We start from the raw sequence: 24,362 nt of genomic DNA, 5'->3' as shown, positions 1-24,362 counted from the left end.
TTTGCGACCTCCTGACAAGCAAAGTCAATGGGGAAGCCAGATTCACTTAACAATCGGGTTACTAACTTATCAACTGCAGTGATTCGCTTAAAACATGTGGCAAGAAAAGTTGTAAAATGGGGCAAAATTCACTTTGCAAATGTCTCACTGAACAGAAATTTTGGGCTCAGTTGTGATCGTACATCGAGGACTACCTGTATTGCAGTGTCCCAGAGTCATGTAATCACCTTTTGCAAACTTCTGACAAGCAAAGTCAATGGGGAAGCCAGATTTACTTAACAACCATGTTACTAACTTAACATTTGTATTGATTTACTTAAGAACTGTGGCAAGAAAGCTTGTAAAATGAGGCAAAATTTATTTAACAATTGTCTCACTTTGCAACATAAATTGAGTTGTGGTCATAAGTTGAGAATAACTGGATTAAAAACCTAGGGAGATGAAATAATGAAAATTAAAAGCCTTAGTAGTTCTCCTTTGAACAGAAGACAGAGAAAAGTATTAATTGGCATGAATTCCTGGAAAATCTAAAATACAAGTTCTTGACAATGAACTTGTTTTGCTAAACAGAAACAATATTCTTGTTGCTAAAAATGATCCACAGTCATATATTTTTCCTAAAACTAGCTTATTATTGCTAATACTATTTCCTCTCAAAACAAATGGCAAAGAATCATACTTCATGGTAGAGATGAAGCAAAGGGCAGAAAAGGTGAGAATGTTGAGAATGGGCAAAACATCAAGTTCCCTAACATGGAGTAATATGTCATTTTTAAAAAATTCCTAGGGAATTCTAGGTATTACAATCCCAAAACATCTAAAAGACTTGATTTGAAGAGGTAAGTACTGCATCTACCAAAGAACAAAATAGAGATCTGTGTATAGTGTATAGATACTGCAGAGAGTTTGAAAATGGTGAGATTGGATGAAATCAGGGATTTAATAGACTCAATCAATATTTTAATTCAGGTGCAATGCTACACGTCATAGAGCAAAGTATTTATTCCCCACTTGTCTGTGTCATCAAAATTCAAATCACATTTTTTAAAATGTTAAAAAACTATCTTTTCTTTGATCAAATGTCAAATTCACCGTCCCATTTGTTGAAGTTACTAGGACATTCCAGACTTAGAAGGACCCAATTCAAAGTCTAGAATATGGCATGGGTAAAGATAGGAAAAAGTGGAATTAACAAAAAGGAGCATGCTGTATTTAATCAAACTGTAAGTTTTTGTGGTATCCGAAGCGGAACATCCAGATTCAGTCACAGTTTTGTTCCATACAGTATTAAACTTGTGAACTCTAAAGCTTCCTCCTTCCGTTATGTATTCAAGATGGACAGTGATTAATATTTATATGTTATTTATATGTGAGGGTGCAGTTCTACACATATGTTGTATATAGTATGTTTAAATGTGTGTTATGTATATGTACACCTTGAGAGCAAGCAACTAAATTTTATTTTTAATGTATGCCATTGTGCCCAAGGTAAAAAATGACAAAAAAGGTTGTCTGTCCGTCCGTCCGTCCATCCATCTATCTATCTATCTATCTATCTATCTATCTATCTATCTATCTATCTATCTAATAAGTGATGGTCCCTATATTGGTTTCATAAGCAGAATATGCACAACCTTCACTGTTTAGCCTTTGGAAAGATTAATAAAATATAGCAAGCAACAGCTGGAAAACCAAGTTTCAGTGCTCACCAGTGTCTTCACTATGTACTGTAATCCTAGGAAGATGAAAGAACATTTTTGGGGTTGGTGCCATCATAACATAATTATCATACATTTTAACCCCAGCAGGAGTTATTCACATTCACAACTAAAAAAGTATTCTAAAGATTTATACCATAGTTATCTGGTGATAACTGGTGACATGGTATAAGTATCTTATTGTATATGTATATATTTAGAATGTTATATCACTTCTCCCTACGTAGAAGTTTATTAATCCAAGCATAATTAAAAACAAATAGTGCTATATTATAACTAAACATTTTGGCCACCATATCCTACATTATTTCACTTGTTTTTCTGTTTCAAATTTCAATAAAAGTTTAAACATTTTAGCAATCACATGCTCGTTTGTACACAATTCTATTTTAAAATCAATTCTACAATGTTCAATGCAGGTAGTCCTCGACTTACAATCATTCATTTAGTGACCATTCAGTTACATTGGCACTGAAAAAAGTGACTTATGACTGTTTTTCACACTTACAACCATTGCAGGATTCCTATGGTCATGAGATCAAAGTCTGGATGCTTGACAACTGGTTCATATTTATGACGGTTGAACTGTCCTGGGATCATACGACCACCTTTTGCAACCTTCTGACAAGCAAAGTCAATGGGGAAGCCAGATTCATTTAACAACCATGTTACTACCTTAACAACAACAGTGATTCACTAACAACCATGATGAACAAGCTCATAAAATGGGGCAAAGCTCACTTAATAAAAGTTCCACGTAGCAACATAAATTTTGGGCTCCACTGTGGTCATAAGTAGAGGACTATCTGTACCATGAACTCTTTTGCCTACTTTAAATCTTTCTGATAATTGTAAATAAGAAAATCATTAACAACTATATTCTTCGGCCACCAATTAATCCTGTTGATTTTATTTTGTACTCCCCTTGGCAAAAACTTTAGTATCTTATGACACATAAGCCATTTATGTTTGCCTATTGTTTAAAAACTACAGGATAACTATTTTTTTGGCAAAAATCTACATTGATCCAATGAACAAATTCTTGCAAAATTATTTTCAGCCTATCAGCCAGTATCATTGTAAAACAACTTGCAGTCATTATTCATTAATGGTATCCACATATAATTTCTTATTAAAGTCAAATCTTGTGCGTCTTTAGATATTAATACTATTTTGGCCTTGTTCCAACTCTCTGGGATCTTTCCTCCCTGTAAAATAAAATTTTATCATATTTTGTAAAGGTTGCAAAAGTTCATTCTCAAAGCATTTATAATAAGAACCTGCTAATTTATCTGATCCAAGCACCTTCCCTGTTTTAATCTTTAATCCTTGATAAATTTTGTTCCTTTAAGTATTCATCTATTTCTCCACAGAAATATACATACACTCTCTCGAACGGCCATCTTACTGACTCCATATATCAACAAGCCCTAAATTTCCCATCAAATCAAATAAAAACTTTTGATGATTTGCCTTGTGTTAATTTTAATATTTTTGGCAGAAGCTCTGTATAGCTAGAAGGTAGGTCATTTCATTCCAATCTCCCATCAAACACCAATTTTCTTAAGAAAAACTCTTTAGTCTTTTCATAGAACAGTACCTCGAACCTCTGGTAAGGTTTCACTAAGGAAAGGTTCTCCTGCATGTCACTATCAAGTGAGACACTATATTGAAGTTAAGAAGGAAGGAGAACCTCTGGAACCAACAACCCACATATGGGAGAGGTCATTACAGTTGTTATCAAAGAAACAGATTCTTGGCCCTTCAACTTGGAAAAAAATGCAAAGCCTGAATTCACTAATAAAGAAGGGCTGAGAATACCTATATCAATTCCAAAGATTCTGCATTCTCAACCCATAGTTCTTGGCACTAAAGTAAACTGTTTTTGTTCATATATCACATTAAGCCTCCATTCTGTTTAGTACAATGGATGATGATGAACAAACTCCATCAACTCTGGCTAATTCAATAAACTATAGGTAAAGAACCATGGTTTAGTATGATATAGCTATGACCTTAAAGAGCATCACCATTTCACTTAGTACAAAGCTGTCTCATGTATTAGAGGGGCCAAGAAAATACACATTTGCATGGATTCTGGTCATCCAAATCACAATGACCCTGGAAATAAAAGTGACATCATTGTTTGGCTCTGGTCAGTCATATTCTACATAAAGTACATTATCCATGAAATGTTCCATCTCACCCAGCTAAGAATAAAATGCTGAACCAAACTTATAAAAAAAATCTGTATAAAAGATGAAGGCAGAAACTGTCTCATATCAACCTTAACAGCTGAATTAAGATAGTACTTTTCCTGTAAATGTAATTGACTGGATCTGGAAAGGCATACTAATAATAAACCTATTTAATAAAATCAATACAACTTTAATCAATTCATTTAGGGAGTTTAATTTAACAGGAAACATTTACAGAACTTGGACATGTTTAGCAAGGAAATGACAGGCAAGAAAAAAATAAGACTTTTGGATGACATAAATTCATAGAAGCCAAAAGGGCAAGAGCTGGGGAATAGGAAAAGGCAGGAAATGGAGAGGAAATAAAATTTCAGCATTAGAAGGAGCAATTTGCCAAAAGAAAAAGGGAGAGAATAAAAATTATAACTGCAATTTCCAATATCAATCATCTTTTCAAACATAAGTTCTTTCCGTGAAGTAAAACAGGAATGCTTAACAAAACCTAGATATAATAACTTGCCATAGTATTTTACCAAACACATTGAAAAATAGTTGCAAATATTGGTGCTTGATCATTTACTATAAAATAAATGTAGCAAGAAATGCTACAGAGCCGTGGTGGCGAACCTATGGCATGCGTGCCACAGGTGGCATGTGCAGCCCTCTCTGTGGCCATGTGCGCCGTCATCCCAGTCCTAGGCTTTCAGCTGGGCATTATAAAACCTTTTTGCTTTAGGCCTCCACCAACGTGTGCGAAAAAAGAGGGTTCAATCAATCAATCAATTTCAACTTGCAAGAAAAAAAAAGATCTAGCAAAGTTGGAATTGATTGATTGAACTTTTTAGTTCCACCCAGTCTGCCTTTACCACCACAGCCACGCCCACCCAATGGGCCACACCCACGCAGCACCCGATGATACATAAGTGGGTTTTGGGTCGCAGTTTGGGCACTCGGTCTCTAAAAGGTTTGCCATCACTGCTATAGAGAACCACTGTTAGATGACTTTGGCCCAGTCACTCTTTATCAGCACAGCACATCTCACAGAGTTGTTATTGTGGGAAAAGAGGAGGAGGAAGGAGTACATGTTTTTCTTAACCTACGACCACAACTTAGTCGTTTTTTGCTCAATTTTACGACCTTTCTTGCAACAATTTTTAAATGAACCTCTGCAGCTGTTAAGTTAATAACACAGTGGTTAACTGTCAGAAATATAAGTCAGTTGCCACATGTCTGAATTTTGATCACTTAATCAAGGGGATACTGCAACGGTTGTTAGCATGAAAAATGATAAGCGACTTTTTTCACTGCTGTTGTAACTTCAAGTGGTCACCAAATGAACTGTTATAAGGAGCACTACCTATATTAGGTTTGTTTATCACCCTGAGTTATTTATGAAAGTAATAAAGGTAGGGGTTTTTTTAAAAAAAATCTAACATAAGTAAATAAATAATGGTAGGAAGAACTGGAATTAGATTCCAAATTTAAAAGCTGGATTTGGCTTTTCAGAGGTATTTCTCCACTACCAAATCCATTATCTTAGATTTGGTTAAACTAGTACCAAACTTTAACACAAAACAGGAGAACTGTGTCTGCTTCTATATTGGCGATAAACTTTGCCAGGACTCACCCAATAGGGCAGACATGTCAAACACAAGGCCCGGGGGCCAGATGCGGCCCACGAAGTGGTTTCATGCGGCCCGCGAAGCCATCCTGGAAACAGTGAGGGAACGGCCCCCACTGCCTTGGCCCTGGCCCAGAGACCCTCCTTCTGCCAGAGACCCTCGGATCTGTCCGACTCCTGCCCAGGCCCCCATAGGCACCCTTCATGCGAACGATGTAGAGCTGGCCACGCCCATCCAGTAGGCCATACGCACTCTAGCCACGCCCACCCAGTAGGCCACACCCACCCAGGCCACACCCACCCGGCCCCCTGAGGGCAACCGCAATGCTGATTCGGCCCTCAATGAAATTGAGTTTGACACCCCTGCAATAGGGACAAAAGGAGACAAGGCACATTCTGTTACTGATTATCTGGAAATTGTGAAGAGGTCTCAGGAATGCAAGAAGAATGTCATGACAGACACCAGATCCATAAACTGCTGAATCAGTGATGCACATGGGAAACTTCACAGGAAAACTAAACAAACTTTGGTCTGGTATTGATTTGCTACCCCAATCTCCCTTCAACTTCCCTGTTCCCTTCACATGAGACACACCAAAATCTGACAGATTTAATTACACATCATCATATATCACATTTTTTCTGCCAGCTACTTCACACACAAAAAAACCCCACACTATTGTATGCTAAATATTTTTTTTTCTATTGCTGCCCACTTCTTTGGAAACGTGGTACGTAGATTCATTCATAAAGCAGTGAAAGGTTTTGTCACAGTTGCTTTGTTGCTGCTCTATATATAAATGACAGAGGATATGTTAAGTTGCTAAAGCAATTCAACTTTTAGAACAATTGTGTGAGAAACTGGTGTTTTTATGTGAATGTACAGTTCCATCAACCATGCATTGGTTGACATTTCAATGGCAATGCATGCTAATAATGTTTCAAATTATAAACATTTTCTTTTTGCATAGCAATATGTCACATCTACTGAATGAATAACATGCATAATTAAATTTTAGTAGGAATATCAGCATTTTCTACAATTTATCAAGAAATAATACCGTTGTGATGTCTGTGCCATGTTCTCTAAACAACAGCAAATACTGTAGACCTTTATTCTTTGTTTGCATATACCTGGCTCAGATTTCTTTGTAAAATTATACACAGGTGTACAATTTATGTATACTGGAGTCCAATAATTGGAATTCATTGGTTTGGTAACTGAACATTGAGAAAAGGCTCACATTTTAATAAGAAATCATATGTATAACCACTCTGGCATTTTTTCCTTTGTATAAGCTAAAATTATAAAGGCTATAAAATGATTTCATAACCAAGAAATTATTTTCTTTGATTTATACATTTAACATTTGAATTTACACACAGAATATATTGCAACACAGTTTAACTGCATCATTGCATTGTAACATATTTTGAAGTAAGCCATGCAGTATTTTAAGCAACCATTGAAAGTATTTTTAAATGAATGTTTTGTGGCTATTTTGAGATTTCCAGTCTTTTGCATGTTGTTGGCGTACTTAAAAATTCTTGAACAATTTTGTCCTAGATTGAAGCAATTCTCATATTCTAGGTTAAAGAAAATAAACATCCTTGTCTAGCAAATAAATCACCTTGAGAACAATCCCTTGAAAAGAGTTTATCAAACATGCAGAACAAATTTAGCATACAATCAACATTTTATTAGAGATAGGATTACATGGGATTCCATTTTTTGGTCTGGATTTGACAGTGAAAAATGTGAACTGAACAGGAGGGCTTTATTACAAGAATGAAAGAAACCAGAACTATCAATGATTTTCATAAGGCTCACAAGTGAAATAATATCATTGATTGGCTTGTGGCATTAAGACAACCCTATCTATGGAATAATAGCAGTGAAATTATTGCTTCTGAATTTAACATGGTAATTTCTGAGCTAAGGAAAATAACCTTCTTTCCACACCAAGCAAGTCTGATCAGTTCTTCAAAATCTTCATGTCTGTAGTGTCTACACTAAATTAGAGAAATGTACATTGGATGTATTTGAGTTAAATTGTTTTCTCAATAGGAACTTGATTTCAATTAAGTGAAATCTATTCTGTCTCCTGAGCCCATCTACCTAACTCACAATTATCAGGGGTGGTTAGAGTTTTCTGGACTTTGCCTATTTTTTACCATAAATGCCTTCTTAATTTTCTGATATTGATCAGTTGACTAATTTTATTAAGACAGGAGTCATCTTTACATACTTCATTCTCTTCTCAGATTAACACCTATTATGTAGATGCCAACTGCCCCTATGCTGTACAAACTGTACAATGGTTCTTGAGTTTCAAGTCAAGTTTCTCCCTTGTGCTTTCCTTTTCAGACAGAAGCTATTATGTTTTTGATCAGGAAATTGAAAATGAATAAGAAAATAAAAGGTATCTTAGAACAACACCTTCATTGTTATGCAAACTAAAATTAACTGGCCTAGTCTTCTACAGTTGCTCTAAGTCTGTTGCTAAGAGGGCAGTTATTACGTCCATTTTAAGACCTTTTTGGTTAAGGTTGTTAAGTGAAGTATATAGTCATTAAGCGTATCCACCTTCCCTACCAATTTTGCTTGTTGGAAGCCAGCTGGAAAGGTCACAAATGGCAATCACATAGTCCTGGAATACTGTAACCATTATATATTCATACCAGTGTCGTAACTGCAGGGACACGACAATGGTCATGTGAAGACCAGTTATAAGTCACTTTTTTCAGCACCACTGTAATTTTGAATGGTCACTATCAAATGATTGTAAGTCAAGAACTAACTATACTAATGACTGAGTTTGTTTAGTTCAGGTCTCCACTGACATGTCACTATTTCAGGCCAATTATGGTTCCACTCACACTTTCTGGTTTTCTCCTGTTCCAAAGATACTTCAAGCCACATGGTGCTTCTTTAAGCTGATCATTGTCACAGGAGAAGGCTGAGTAAGCTATAACTTGAATATGAGGTTAAATGTCTGAATAGCCTAGAGCTATGCTTATGGAATGCTGTAAGTAACTAAACATATTTATTTATGCATCATGCTGTTCTCTTTCAGGATAAACAACATTATGCCAAGTATAGGAAAAAATCAAGAACATAAGATTTTTTAAAAAATTAAAAATAGCTAACTCTATTTTACATCAACAACTTTCATTACAATTATCAATCTTGGGAAGAATAGTGATAGTGAAAACTTATATTTTACCAAAACTACTTTTCCTATTCCAAACAATACCTATAAAATTAGAGAAATTTTTTTAATGAGTGAAATGCTTTGATTTTGAAATTCATCTGGCAAGGGAAAAAAGCCAGAATAAGACTGAAATTGCTACAAGAAACAAAAGAAAATGGAGGATTTGGGCTACCAGACTGGGTTCTATATTACCAAGCAGCTGCATTAACATGGCTAAAAGAGTGGATAACCCTTAGACCAGGGGTGTCAAACTCAATTTCATTGAGGGCCGCATCAGCATTGCGGTTGCCCTCAAGGGGCCGGGTGGGTGTGGCCTGGGTGGGCATGGCTAGAGTGCGTATGGCATACTGGGTGGGCGTGGCCAGCTCTACATCGTTGGCATCAAAGGTGCCTATGGGGGCCTGGGCAGGAGTGGGACAGATCTGAGGGTCTCTGGGCCAGGGCCAAGGCAGTGGGGGCCGTTCCCTCACTGTTTCCAGGATGGCTTCGCGGGCCGCATGAAACCACTTCGCGGGCCGGATCCGGCCCCCGGGCTTTGTGTTTGACATGTCTGCCTTAGACGCAAAAGACTACTATACCTAGAAAGACATGGCCTGCAACTTGGATGGCATGCCTTTCTATGGTATGGGAAGAATAAAATCCATAAATACTTTCAAAATCATTATATAAGAAATGCCTTGCTTTTGAGATGGGAAAAGATAAAAATGAATATTTATTTGAAAATACCAGGATGGATCTCAACAATGGAAGCGTTTCTGCATCCAAATTTAATTACCTATGATAAACTTGTGACTTACAAAGACATTTTGAACACTGATGGGAAATTACAAACTAAACAAGAACTGGAATAACAGGGTATTGAGCTATAATAGTGGCCACGCTTGCAAAAGCAAATGATACAAAAAAGATGCTAAAACATATGGTTTGTATAAAGATCAAACAGTGTTTGACCAGATACTATTGTCATCAAATGAAAAACTGATTAAGAAACACTATACATTTTTGTTAAACCTGAAGATGGAAGATGAACAAATTAAAGAAATAATGATAACTTGGGCAAAAAATTTTGGGCACAATGTAGAATTACAAAATGGCAAAACTTGTGGGAAAGAAACTATAAAACAATCTATATGCTGTATTTTTCCGTCTATAAGATGCACCCTTGTATAAGGTGCTCTGGCATGCGAGTTTCTCCACACCGATCAAATCCAGAAGTTCAGCCAGCCAACGATCTTGTCCCCTCTCCCCTCCCATTAGTGGCAAGCCCACAGGGGCTTCACACCTGCACCAGGTGGCATGCCAAACCACACAGGCAGGCCCTGGGCGGCAGAGGTTACCATTATTTTTCCATGTATAAGACGCACCTGATTTTTGAATAGGGTGTTTGCAGGAAAAAAATAGCGTCTTATACACGGAAAAATATGGTAAAATGTTTTATAGATGGCATTTACCTCCTGCAAGATTAGCAAAAATGTTTTAAAACATGTCTAGTAATTGTTGGAAATGTAGGCAAAAGCCAAGCATGTATTATCACCTTTGGTGGACATGCCCTAAAGCAAAAAAAATTTGGTCAAAAATACACGTGTTTGGAAAAAATGTTAAGAAAATACGTAGATTTTAAGCCAGACTTATTTCTTTTAGATATAATTACAGAGAACTATGATAAAAATGTATATACTTAATATTACATGTATTAACAGCAGCGAGAATTGCATTTGCACAGTATTGCAAAAATGAAAAAACACCATTGGAAGAAGACATAGGAAAATTTTAGATTGTGCAGAAATGGATAGGCTCACGCTAAAAATGAAAGGGAAAGAAGATACGGAATATTTCCAGACATGGGATAATTTCTATAAATGGCTGGAAAAATGGAGTAGAGAGTAGACATGGAAGTTGCATTTCTATTATTGTTAAATACGTGAAGCCATACAACACATTGTTTATTAAGCACTAAAGATTTGTAACTATAAAAACTTAATATTTATTTTAAAACAACACCTTTCACGATAGCCTTCCTGCCTTTCTAGTGTTCCAAACTATCCTTGTTTCTACTATATTCCTGCACTGCTTCATGTTATGCCTTTGGTTCTTTAAACTTTTTGCTTCTTTCTAACAGTTTCTTGGTCTTCTCAGTCCATTCAGTCTTCCTGAATTGTCTTTAGAAAGACAGACGCGAGACCGTAGGCAAGGTTTGAAAGGTTTATTCGGTTCAGCTCCCGGCAGCTGACTGTCAAAACAATCCGGGCTTTTATAGGGAACTGTCAAAACAAACACCCAATCAGGTAACAGTGTTTTTCCCGCCGTTCCGGGGGCGGCCAATCGATGAACGGTATTTTGACAGCTCGGCGGCTGTCAGGGAATTCCTTCCAGCTGAGCGTTTGGCTCACTTGGAGGACTAGGTTGAAGACTGTGGATTTGACAGTTCCGGGAACTGTCAAATCCGGCGCGTGCGCGTTGGCCTCCGGCAGCCCTTTTGACAGCTGTCAACGGGAATGGCGGCCGGCTGGTTTGTGCGCGTGCGCCGTTGCTTCGGGCGGCCATTTGACAGCTGTCAACTGTCAAATGTCGGCCGGGCCGGCTTTTCCTTAGCGGCTTGGAAACTCTTGTTTTCCCGATATAATTCACCCCCTTTCCCCCCCCCGAACAGGTACGTTATGCATAACAACAGTTGAACATTTTGAAACAGTAAGGTTAACAGGTTCTTTAACAGACGGCGAGTTTCCCTTCCATTCAAAGTCCGCGAGGTATGCGGGGGGCCTTCTAGCTCGGCTGGACCGACGGGGGCAGGGGTTGCTCTCTTCGGGTTGCGTGGCTGGAGGAGTTGTTTCTTGGTGGGGCTCGACAGGTGGTTGAGGGTCCTGGAGGAGTTCGTCAGGTCCGGGGGTGACGGCTGGTGGAGACTCACCCGGAGTCGGTTGCAGAGGGGGGTTGGGCAGTGACCTGGGTCGGAGCTGATCCGAGTGTCTGCGTTGTATGAGTCCAGTCCCAGTGTCCACTGTGTATGATAATGGTCCTGTTTGTTCCAGGATAACCCCCTGAACCCACTTATCCCTTCCCCCATAATCTCGGGACCAAACATTTTGTCCTTTGGAGAAAGTTTTTGGATGTGTGTTTGGTGTTATTTCGGCTGCCAGTCTGTCGGGGTGGAGTCTGTCGAGTCGTGTCACCAGGCGGCGGCCCCATCGTAGTTCGGCTGGGCTTTTGCCGGTGGATGTGCAGGGCGTGGAATGGTGGGCTAAGAGAAATTGAGACAAACGACGGTGCCAGTTCCCTGTGATGATTCTTTTGAGGGCGTCTTTGGTGGTCCTCACCATAACCTCCGCAAGGCCGTTGGACGATGGGTGGAAGGGAGCCGATGTTGAATGCCTAATACAATTTCTCCTCGTGAAGATCTGAAAGTCATGAGAAGTAAACTGAGGGCCATTGTCTGAAATAATGACGTCGGGGAGACCGTGTGTTGCGAAGATTCCCCTGAGGGCTTGGATGGTTGCGGCAGACGTTGTGCTGTGAACCGGGAGAACCTCCAGCCACTTGGAATAACTATCCACAACTATGAGGAAGACCTGTCCCTGGAATGGGCCGGCATAATCAATGTGGATTCGGGACCAGGGGTTTTTTGTGAGTTCCCATTTATGAATTGGAGCTCTGGGCTGGAGTGGGCGGGATTCTTGGCATAGGTAGCAGCCAGCGATGTATCTTTCTATGTCCTGGTCTATTCCTGGCCACCAGACGTAGCTGCGGGCCAGTGCTTTTGTTTTTACAATGCCAGGGTGGCCTTCATGTAATGTGTCTAGTACTTTTTGTCTGTGTTTGGAAGGCACAATTACCCTGCATCCCCAGAGTAAACATCCTAAGTGTGACGTTAGTTCGCTTTGCCTGGAGAAATATGGCTGAAATTCTGTGCCCGGGCAAGAGGTTTGCCAGCCTGTGTGTACCCATGCTAACACTCTGCTGAGTGTTTTGTCAGATGAAGTTGCGGCAGCAATGTCTTTTGCTGTCAGTGGGCATTCTGGTAGCTCTTGGATGGCTAAGATGTTGCTCGCTGGGGCTGGGTCTGGTTCTGTGTGGGGTAGGGGTAGCCTGCTGAGGCCGTCAGCGTGACACATTTGGTGTCCAGGCTTGTATATTAATTGGTAGGAATATGCTGTGAGGAACGTTGTCCAGCGCAACATCCTGGGAGATAATATTTGGGGGGTCTGGCGGTCCCATGTGAATAGTCCTAGCAGTGGTTTGTGATCTGTGTAAATCACAAAGGGGCGGCCGTAAAGGTAATCGTGAAATTTTTTTATTCCCGCCACAATTGCCAGGGCTTCTTTATCTATCTGGGCATAATTTCTTTCGGTTTTTGAAAGTGTTCTTGAATAATATGCCACCGGGGCCTGGGTGCCGTTGCTGTCTAAATGACTCAAAACTGCTCCAATCCCGTATGGGGATGCGTCGCAGGCTAGACAGAGGGGTTTGTCTTCTTTGTAGTGGGAGATGGTGGCGTTGCTGGAAAGCATTTGTTTGAGTGTTCTAAAACTGTTTTCATGGGCTGTTGTCCACTGCCAGGCTGCCCCTTTGTCAAGCAGCCTGTGTAGGGGTTCTGCGATTGTTGCTTTCCCTGGTAGGAAAGCATGGTAAAAGTTTAAAAGTCCAAGGAAAGCTTGGAGCTCGGTTTTATTCTTTGGGGTAGGGGCACCTTTGATAGCAAGGACTTTTGAGTTCGTGGGGTGAATTCCCTGTGAGTCAATTCTGTAACCTAAGAAATCTGCAGATGGGACGCCTATAGAACATTTTTCCCGTTTAAGTTTCAGCCCCGCTTTTCTAAATCTTAATAATACTTCTTGTAATCTGTCTGCTAAATTGTTTTCTGATTCCCCTGCGATGAGTATGTCATCGAAATAGGGGCATACACCTGGGATTCCTTTTAATGTTTTCTCCATGACCTCCTGGAAGATGCCAGGAGCCACTGAGATGCCGAATTGGAGGCGGTTTACCCTGAAAGCGCCTCGGTGTGTGACAATGGTTTGAGCTTCTGCTGTTTCTCGGGTGACAGGTAGTTGCAGGAAGGCATGCGCTAGGTCGAGTTTAGCAAATATTGAACCGGACCCAATTTCTGACAGCACGTCCCTGACAGCTGGCACTGGGTATGCATGGGGATTTAAAGCGCGGTTTAGCGTCGCTTTATAGTCCGCGCATAGTCTCACGTCACCATTGGGTTTGACTGGTGTGACTATGGGAGTTTCCCAGGTTCCCCCGTCTGTTGGTTCTAGGACCCCAAGGCTGATTAAACGGTCTAATTCTGCCTCGATTTTTTGTTTCAACGCAAAGGGGACCCTTCTTGCTTTGATGCGGATGGGAGCCACCTCAGGTTTTAATTTGAGGTCTATGGGGGTGCCTGTGTATTTGCCAAGCGTTCCGTCGAAAACGTCTGCGAACGCTTGGCAAACTTGTTCTAATGTTTGGGATTGTATACGGTTGGTGCCTTCTAGGTGGATGCCCAGGGCTTCAAACCAGTCTAACCCCAGGAGGGTGGACCTGGGTGCCTCAGTGATCTGGATCGTTAATTGCCCCAGGAACTTCGTATATTCTACTTTTATTTGTGCCTGTCCCTTTAATTGAATGGCAGCTCCCTGAAAATCTGCGAGGAGTATTTTGGAGGGCTGCAGGGGAATACGGCGTCTATTTTTTAACCCAATTTTCCTGAGGGTGTCCCAAGACATTATTGAAACTGAGGAGCCGGAGTCGACCTCCATCTCGCAGGGCACCCCTTGGATTTTAACCCAAACTTTAATTTTGGGTTGTAACTGATGGATGGGCGACCTCTTTGTTTCGGCTTGTATAGACAAGACTGAGGGCCGGGGAATTCCCTTGGCTGGGGGAGGGACCTGGGTCCTACCTGCCGGAATTTCCTCAAGCTCGTGGAGGGTTTCCCGGTTCGAACTGCGGCATGCTGAGCGAATGTGCCCGGTCTTCCCGCATCCGTGGCATTTGGCGTTTCTGAAACGGCAGGTGGCTCTGGCGTGGGCCCCGCCGCAGCTGGCACATTTAGGTTTCAGCCCTGTGGCGGTGGGCCTTGAGCCCGGACCAGCTGGTCTGAATGGCCTGCGGTTCTTTCCGTGGTCGGCGCTCATCTTGCTGAAACGAGACATGATGTCGTCGACGCCGGTGTAGGTCTCTGGTTGCTCGTCGTCCGGCTCCCTGGCGTGGTGGACTGAACCGGCTGGGCTGCCTCTGTGCACCGGAGAGACCTCACGGTGGCTATCTTCGTAGGCCATGATCTCTAACGTGAGTTGAGCGAGGTCCATCGTGGGCCTGGCTACCAGCTTCCGCTGGAGCCGCTCGTTAGAGAGGCCGGCGATAACCTGGTCTCTGATGCGGTCTTCCAGGTCGGGAAATTGGCACCGGCGGGCGGCGTGACGTACCGCCGCGATGAAGGCTGTGGTGGTTTCGCCCGGTTGCTGGTGGCGGCGGGCGAAATGGAGGCGCCAGAATAGCTCGGACCGACGGGGCATGAAGTGCTTGCTGAGGCGGTCGGTCAGCACGGCGTACGGGATGGTCGCGATGGGGTCAGGGCTGCAAAGCCCTACGGCGATGTCATAGACGGCAGGCCCGCTTAGACAAAGGAGGGCGGCAGCTTTGTGGCGGTCCTCTGTTATCTTATTGACAACGAGGTAGCCTTCAATTTGTCCCCAGTGCGACTCCCATCCTTCAGGATGGCGGACGTCGAATTCTCTGACGTGACCTAAATTTGCCATGGCCTGGGTCCACAGTACTGTTCAAGCTGCTGTTCCTTTGCCCTCCAAGTGGCTTCAGCAGTGACTTGTCAGCGGGAGGGATCGGAACTCCCTTGCGGGGTGACTTGGCTCAATATGCAGCTCTATAGTACCGGGATCCCACCCTCGTCGCCAGGTGAATTGTCTTTAGAAAGACAGACGCGAGACCGTAGGCAAGGTTTGAAAGGTTTATTCGGTTCAGCTCCCGGCAGCTGACTGTCAAAACAATCCGGGCTTTTATAGGGAACTGTCAAAACAAACACCCAATCAGGTAACAGTGTTTTTCCCGCCGTTCCGGGGGCGGCCAATCGATGAACGGTATTTTGACAGCTCGGCGGCTGTCAGGGAATTCCTTCCAGCTGAGCGTTTGGCTCACTTGGAGGACTAGGTTGAAGACTGTGGATTTGACAGTTCCGGGAACTGTCAAATCCGGCGCGTGCGCGTTGGCCTCCGGCAGCCCTTTTGACAGCTGTCAACGGGAATGGCGGCCGGCTGGTTTGTGCGCGTGCGCCGTTGCTTCGGGCGGCCATTTGACAGCTGTCAACTGTCAAATGTCGGCCGGGCCGGCTTTTCCTTAGCGGCATGGAAACTCTTGTTTTCCCGATATAATTCACTTCCTTCATATGTTTGCTTTGCTATTTGACCCTAATTCATTAATTATGTAACATTGCTGCATTGGTTACCAGTTGTCTTTCGGGTGAGGTTCAAGGTGTTGGTTACGATCTTTAAGTCCCTACATGGCATGGGTCCGGGATACCTCAGGGACCACCTGCTGCCGGCATCGATTCCCCTCCGCCCTGTGTGTTCCCACAGAGAGGGCCTCCTCAGGGTGCCGCCAGTCAGGGAATGCCGACTGGTGGCCCCCAGGGGGAGGGCCTTCTCTGTGGGCGCCCCGACATTATGGAATCAACTGCCGGTGGAGCTCCGGATGGCACCAGACCTCCGAACTTTCCGTCGGGGCCTGAAGACCCACCTGTTTGAAATAGCTGGTCTGGCCTGATGGGGGATTATGGGTTTTTAATTGTTTTTTAAATTTGTATTACTGTTTTAATTGGGCATGGGTTTAATCTTTTTTTAATTTTTGTATTGTCTTTTTTTATATATGCCCTGTGAACCGCCCTGAGTCCCTACCAAGGAGAAGGGCGGTATATAAATCAAATAAACTATAACTATAACTATAACCAAGGGACGCGGTGGCTCAGTGGGTTAGGACGCTGAACTTGTCGATCGGAAGGTCGGCAGTTTGGCGGGTCGAATCCCGAGTGCCGCGTAGCAGAGCGAGCGCCTGTTACTTGTCCCAGCTTCTGCCCACCTAGCAGTTCGAAAGCACGTAAAAAATGCAAGTAGAAAAATAGGGACCACTACAGTGGGAAGGTAACAGCGTTCCGTGCTAGTCATGCCGGCCACATGACCACGGAGATGTCCTCGGACAAGCGCTGGCTCTTCGGCTATGAAACGGAGATGAGCACCGGCCCCTAGAGTCAGAAACGACTAGCACGCATGTGCGGGGGAACCTTTACCTTTTTATAACTATAACCAACCACCTCAGCATACTTTATACCGTAACGTACAGCATGACTGCTTCAACCCATATTCATTCAATATCTATTCCATCTCTTATTTTACCATGCATGCTTCTTAAGCTTTCCGACTCTACTGCATTCAACTTACTTTTACATTTCTCGTGACATACCCAAATTTCATTTCCTTGTGGCAAAGTGGGCAGAAATGTTATAGAAAGTCACTTTTGTTTCTTATGGCAAACATTCATCACCTACAGCAGGGGTCTCCAAACTTGGCAATGTTAAGATTTGTGGGCTTCAACTCTCAGAATTCCCAGCCAGCCTTGCAAAAATGCTGGCTGGGAATTCCAGGAGTTGAAGTCCACATGTCTTAATGTTGCCATGCTTGGAGATCCCAACCTCCAAGAGTCCATAGCAAAGGTGTCCACAGCTAGTCATAAATGTTCAAAATTACAAATGTGCATCATGACACTAACATGAAAGGAGTGGATATAGAGTTTTCATGGATTTCATCACTTGCCCCCTTATGCACCTTGAGGATGCTCATGAACAAGAAAACCTCTCTACCAGCATTTACACATCTTAAAATTTCTACACCCACTTTTACTTATTTTCCACCAGGCAACACAAATTAAGAAGTAGACATTTTTTAGCAGCATTAAGAACTTAACAAATGAAGTTCATACAATCATTGCTGTTTGCAAAAACTTGAAATTAAATTAGCCTAGCTGGTTTATCTATTTAGTGTATGGCATCTACAGAAGTCATACAATCATTGATATACAAATTTAGTTTAAATAAAGTGTGTGTGTGTGTGTGTGTGTGTGTGTGTGTGTATTCAGAGAGAAAAAAATCTATTTAAGATGAAACTGTAATAAAATCGCCATAATATGGAGACACATCATAACGATTTAGTAAAGTCAACATAACAGTTGTTAATAGTGGAAAATATCACTCATATAGAGCAAAAAAATGCCATAATTGGCCATAGATTTCCAGGTCACCTATCCCTAGGAATTATGTTACATTTTGTACCAAAGCTTTCATTTCTGACTCAGATATTTAATGTTCTGACTAAAGTACTGTACACCACTGTGCCTCAAACAAAAGTGCCCTTTAGCTGATTTGATAAACACCAAAAACCAAGTTTTCATTTAGGAAAAAAAAACCCTATCATGATCAGCAACAGACAGATTAGTGTCTGTTGGGGATAGTAACATCTTAAAAATCTTCTTACATATCACAGGACATTCCTTAATATTACTGTGCCATTATAAGCGAAACAATAAGAGTCATTATTTCTTTTCCACCTACTTATATATGCATTTCCTTCTTTTTTACAGCTACTCTTGTCTACTAATAATTTTAAATGTAAAGCAACTTCAAGAATTAATGCACTGATAGAGAGGCCAGACCAAATCTTTCTCTTGCTTAGTTTAGAACATAGAATAAATAGGGTTGGAAGGAAACTTGGAGGTCCACTCTGGACAAATGGCTGTCCAAAGGACTCTGTTCTGGGCCCACTGCTCTTCAACATCTTCAACAATGATTTAGACGAGGGGATAGATGGGGAACTCATCAAATTTGCAGACAACACCAAGCTGGCAGGAACAGCCAACACTCCAGAAGACAGGCCTAAGATACAGGAGGATCTAGAACACTGGGCGCTATCTAACAAAATGAAATACAATGAAAAGCGAAAAAATAAGGTTCTATATTTAGGCAAGAAAAACCAAATGTACAGGTATAGTATAGGGGGTACCTTGCTCAATAGTAGTAACTTTGAGACGGATCTCAGAGTCCTAGCGGACAAATCTCTTCAATATGAGCCAGCAGTGTGCTGCAGCTGCCAAAAAAGCTAACACAGTGTTAGGCTGCATTAACAGAGGGATAGAATCAAGATCACGTGAAGTATTAATACCACTTTACAATGCCTTAGAAAGGCCACACTTGGAATACTGCATCCAGTTTTGGTCACCACGATGTAAAAAAGACGTTGAGACTCTAGAAAGAGTACAGAAAAGAGCAACAAAGATGATTAGGGGACTGGAGGCTAAAACATATAAGGAACGGTTGCTGGAATTGGGTATGTCTAGTTTAATGAAGAGAAGGATGAGGGGGGACATGATATCACAAAGAAGAGGGAGTCACGCTATTCTCCAAAGCGCCTGAAGGCAGGACAAGAAGCAATGGATGGAAATTAACCAATGGAACAACCTGCCTCCAGAACCCGTGAATGCTCCAACACTGGAAGTTTTTAAGAAGAGACTGGATAGCCAAGTTCCCTTCCAACGTCATTATATTATTATTATTATTATTATTATTATTATTATTATTATTATTATTATTATTATTATTATTTGCACAGTCAGCCAGATATTCAGACTGGATTTGGCATTTTTGTCTACCTATCGAGTCCTTACCAAGGACCTGGGATAGGCAGATGTGGATATTTGATGGTATTTGTTGTTGTTGTTGTTATTATTATTATTATTATTATTATTATTTTTCTTGAAAATGTCCAGTGATGGAGCAAGGTATCAAATCCAGGTTTACAAAATTACCAAGATGACAAATCCAAAAGAACTTGGATTATTTTGCATGCATACCCCAAAATTTTCATAATAATCACTTTACTCCAAATTTAAATACTACATAGTTAGTCCTCAACTTATGACCACATTTGAGGCCAAAACGTCTGTTGGTAAGTGAGACAGTTAAGTGAATTTTGCCTTATTTTATGATCATTCTTGACACTGTTCAGAGAATCACTGCAGTTAATAACACAATTTTTAAATGAATCTGGCTTCCCCACTGACTTTGCTTGTCAGATGGTAACAAAAGCTGATCACATGACCTCAGGATATCGCAACTGTCATAAATATGAACCAGCTGTCAAGCATCCAAATTTTGATCACATCACCATAGGGATACAATGGTTGTAAGTGTGAAATATGGTCATAAGTCACTTTTTGGTGCTGTTGTAACATTGAACAGTCTAGACAAATTATAAGTCAAGGATTACTTGTACAGGCAACAATATCCTTTTCTAATTAAAATGATAACAAAGTAAGAATTACTGTAATCTAAGATTAACCACTGAATCTAAATCACTGGATTTTTAATGTACAATCCTAACATACATATTTAAGAATAAATACTACTAAATAGCGTGGGACACTGCAACTGGATTAATTTCCACACTTTAAGAAAAAAATGTTTGCCATATTCCCAATTAAGTTATACTCATTTAAATATGTGGTTTTAATATGGAACAGCAACCAATGTTTATTTAAAGGCAGACATAAAAAAGACTAAGAATTGCATTTCAGTTAACCAATGCATTCATTTGACTTGACAGATTTCCCTGTTTTCAACTAACATTCGAGGATAAAGCTTCTTGCTATATATATGTTAACGAGTGCTGTAAGTGGCATCAGGTGATCCCAATGTTTCCAAAATCAAGAAAAGATTTCCCCAAACTACTAATTAAACAGGATCAGGAGGAACCGAAGTGCTTTTGGGGGGGGAAGGAGAGGCAAATAAGTCAAAATGGCCATCACAAACAAAACCACACCCCTTTTGACACGCTTCTCACATGACATATATAAAAAGGTATATTTTCAGACACCATCTTGACTTTTTTGACCCTTTTGCCCCATAAAGAAGAAATCGTTGTTACAAGTGCTCAGTGCCAAAAGCTACCATTCTTCCATGTTATATAAGACCAAAGTATCCTGTAGGATACTTTTTGCATCCAGAAGAAATATAGTTTGATGGATTTAAGGGGGGATATTATGGTCCAAATCCTTTGCTCCAGATGAACCCAGTGAAAAACACCTGTGGCTGTGAGGTAACTTGAGCCACCATTTCCCCACATCTTCTGTTAGAATCCAAATGGAGCAAAATGAACAGGTATGGATGATTTAGTTTATGCTAGATGAGACTCAGGGCAGAATCTTTATTTCAGCCCACTAACCATTTATTTATTTAAAACATTTATATCTTGCCTGTATTATTTTCACAAATTAACTCAAGGCAGCAAGTGCATACATCACACCTTCCTTTTTATTTTATCCACAACAATAACCTTGCAAAGTAGGCTGGGCTGAGTGGGTGTGACTGGCTCAAAGTCACTAAGCTAGCTTTCATGGTTAAGGCAGGACTTCAACTCTTGCTCTCTTACCTGGTGCCTTAACCACGAGACCAAACTGCTCTTTATATATAATGTTATATAGACACAGAATCTTTGTTTCAGCCCACCAGTCATTTATTTATAGCCTGTCTACATTATTCCACAAATAACTCAAAAGACTTGCTGTCATATCCATCTCACCTTCTATTTTCCCCCAACAACCTTGCAAGGTTGGCTGGGCTGACATTGACTCCAAGCTGGCTTTCATGACTAAGGCAGGACTTGAACTCAGAGCCTCTTGCTTTCTAGCTTGGTGCCTTAACCACTAGGACCAAACTGGCTCTTTTTCTATATATAGGGTTCAACATACTGAGGCAGAATCTTCATTCCAGCCCCCAACCATTTATTTATTTATTTAAAACATTTGTATAGGAAGCAGAATCTTCATTTCAGCCAGGTGGTTCCAGTTTTCCTGTAAAGAAAAGACTCTTTTGTGTAATAGATGGTGGGCTTCTATGGACCCTTCTGGACAAAATGGGAAAGACCTCTAACTTCAGCCTCCATGGGATTAAAGTTTGAGTTGCTCCCACATTCTTTCAACCAAATGCTTTGGTTCTTCAACTAGCCCACCTACTTTTGGGGTGCCAGAGTCTGGGGCCGGGAGGGAACCCCATTACTAGTACTCCCCAAGTGTAGACCCATTCCTGTCACCCATTATCCAATCCCCGAGAAGGCAATCCCCAAACATGGCTCTAAGGCCCCTCTTCTCACACTGCAAATACAGACTGCACGTGCCCAGAGGTACCACCGCCTTGCTACCACACCCAGCGTCCCACAGCTGATGCTTAGTTTTCAATGGGGGGGAGGGGAAAAAAAACTAAAGCAACACCAGCGCGGGAGGGTCAAACTACTGCTCCTTCACCCCTTTTCACCCCGTTCCTTCATATCTAGGCTTGCGTAAGCTGCCAGTAGTCTTCTCCCACCCGCTTCAGCGTGTTCATACGTTCTCCTGACTCGCGTCTTACCGTCGATATTCTCCCGGTCGCTGATATGCTGCAGGTTGCAACCCGTGTCGTCGCGGCTCAGCTCGGTGTCGGGCCGGTACGACTCCAGCCGTGAATGGGCATTCCTCCGCAGTTTGGGGCTGGACGAGACGCAGCAGGAGGTCGCGTTCCCCATGTTCTCTGCCGCCGGGACCGGCCAGGCAATCGAGAGAGGCTGGACCCAGGCGGGGTAGACGAACAGGAACGGAGGAGGCGGGACGGGGAGGAGAAACCAGACGGGAACGAAGGCGGCGGCGGGAGCGGCGGGAGTTACCAGCGGCTGGTGTGGTGTGAAACCATAAACGGGTTGGAGAACCAGCACCTCCGCTGGAGAAGGAGGAGGGGGCGGCGGCGGCGTATACAGTGACTCTGGTTCCCAGTCACCCGGCTGCTCTGCTGGTCCTGCGTCCGGAGGCTCATACAACCTCCTGCATTGGCAGTGGCATGCACTGCTGCAAAACTGGGTTAAGTCGGCCGTCGTGCAAGCTGTTCGTGCTGCCGCTGAGGAAGAGGAAGAGGAGGAGGCGGGTGCAGTCTTAGCGCCATGGCCGGCCGCTTTAAATCTTCTCAGCTGGCCGGGACCGGTGGCTTCCAGCCAGTGGCCTGCAGGAAAGGGGGAAGAGGAGGAGCAGCCCCGGAGAGGTTCTTCCTTCCCCAGCAGCAACAGCAGCCGCAAACCTCCGGGCTGCCTTTTTGCAAAAACGGTTCCGGTTCAAGTGGGTGGGAAGGTCGGTGCCTTGCTTGCTGCCAAGCGGGCGGGAGGGCAGGCAGGCAGGCAAACCGGGCGAGGCGAGGCAAAACCAGCTGCCCTGGATCGCGGGGTAAGGTCCAGGATCGCTTCTCTTCGTCTCCCACCTCGTTGGCTGCTCCGACGCAGCAGATGTGCCAATGCCACCTCGTGGAACACCTGGGGCGAGTGGGGCTGGTCCTGCCTTGGCATCCCCCTGGACGGGCTAAATACGTGATAATTGATTGGGGAATGGGGGGGAGGGATTAAAAGAAGAAGAAAGGAGTAATTTCTAGTTTTCAGGTAAGGAATGAATGTGTTGCCTCCATCTGAACTGGATGAGACATCTTTTTGCCCCTTCCTACCACTGAACTCTGTGGGCTGGTTTAGGGGTTGAGTAGTTTTTGGTTTAGCCAGTAGTAGAAGGCCCATCTATTCCCTTGACCTGCTGTGGGATTCAAACCATCTACAATCGAAATACAGTTGGCAGGTCCAAGCATAGCATGTTTCTGAATGCCCAGCTGGCTCTTGTTAACTCTATAAGTAGTCCTCAACATACAACAATTCATTTAGTGACCTTTCAGAGTTACAACAGCACTTCAACAAGTGTCTTACGACTACACTTGCGATTGTTGCAGCATCCCCATGGTCACGTGATCAAAATTAAAATGTTTGGCAACTGGCTCACATGTATGAGTACAGGTAGTCCTCGACTTACAACAGTTTGTTTGAAGTTACAACTACACTGAAAAATGTGACTTATGAGCACATGTCAAAATTCAGATGCTTGGCAACTGATTCATATTTATGACCGTTGCAGTGTCCCAGATTCATGTGATCCACTTTTGCGACCTCCTGACAAGCAAAGTCAACGGGGAAGCCAAATTCACTTAACAATCGGGTTACTAACTTATCAACTGCAGTGATTCGCTTAACACCTGTGGCAAGAAAAGTCGTAAAATGGGGCAAAACTCACTTAACATATGTCTCACTGAACAGAAATTTTGGGCTCAATTGTGATCGTAAGTCGAGGACTACCTGTATTGCAGCGTCCCAGGGACATGTGACCTGACAGGGCAAAGTCAATGAGAAAGCCAGATTCGCTTAACAACTGTGTTGCTAACTTGAATAACAATGATCTATTTAACAGCTGTGGCAAGAAAAGTCATAAAATGGGCAAAGCTCACTTAACAAACTGTCTCGCTTAGCAACAGAAGTTCTGGGCTCCATTTTGGTTGTAGGTTGAAGACTACCTGTATGCAAGAGTTTCCCATGTTGTGTAAACCTATCTCTTATAACAGAGGTCCTCAACCTTACCAACTGGAAGTTAAAGTCCACAAGTCTTAAAAGTTGCCAAGGTTGAGGACCCCAGCCTTTTAAGGTAGCAATCAGGACAGTAATTGGCTGGGGTGAGCTTCGCT

At 42.3% G+C, this 24,362-nt stretch overlaps 1 protein-coding gene across 1 annotated transcript in view; it reads right to left on the bottom strand.

Annotated features, from left to right (window-relative positions):
• Nucleotides 1-22,850, bottom strand: part of CCNY (cyclin Y) — a gene marked incomplete at its 3' end in the record, with an annotated part of 97,030 nt that extends 74,180 nt beyond the window's left edge. The window contains exon 1 of the mRNA XM_083379045.1: nt 22,197-22,850. Within this exon, the coding sequence (XP_083235171.1) occupies nt 22,197-22,350 (154 nt within the window). The 5' untranslated portion in view covers nt 22,351-22,850. The remainder of the gene's footprint in view (nt 1-22,196) is intronic.
• Between the last annotated feature and the right edge of the window lie 1,512 nt (nt 22,851-24,362).

This window comes from Vipera ursinii (genome assembly GCF_947247035.1).
Source record: "Vipera ursinii genome assembly, chromosome: Z".
NCBI classification, from domain to species: Eukaryota; Metazoa; Chordata; class Lepidosauria; order Squamata; family Viperidae; genus Vipera; species Vipera ursinii.
Note: the sequence above shows the minus strand (reverse complement) of the source record. Positions and strands in the feature narration are given on the sequence as shown.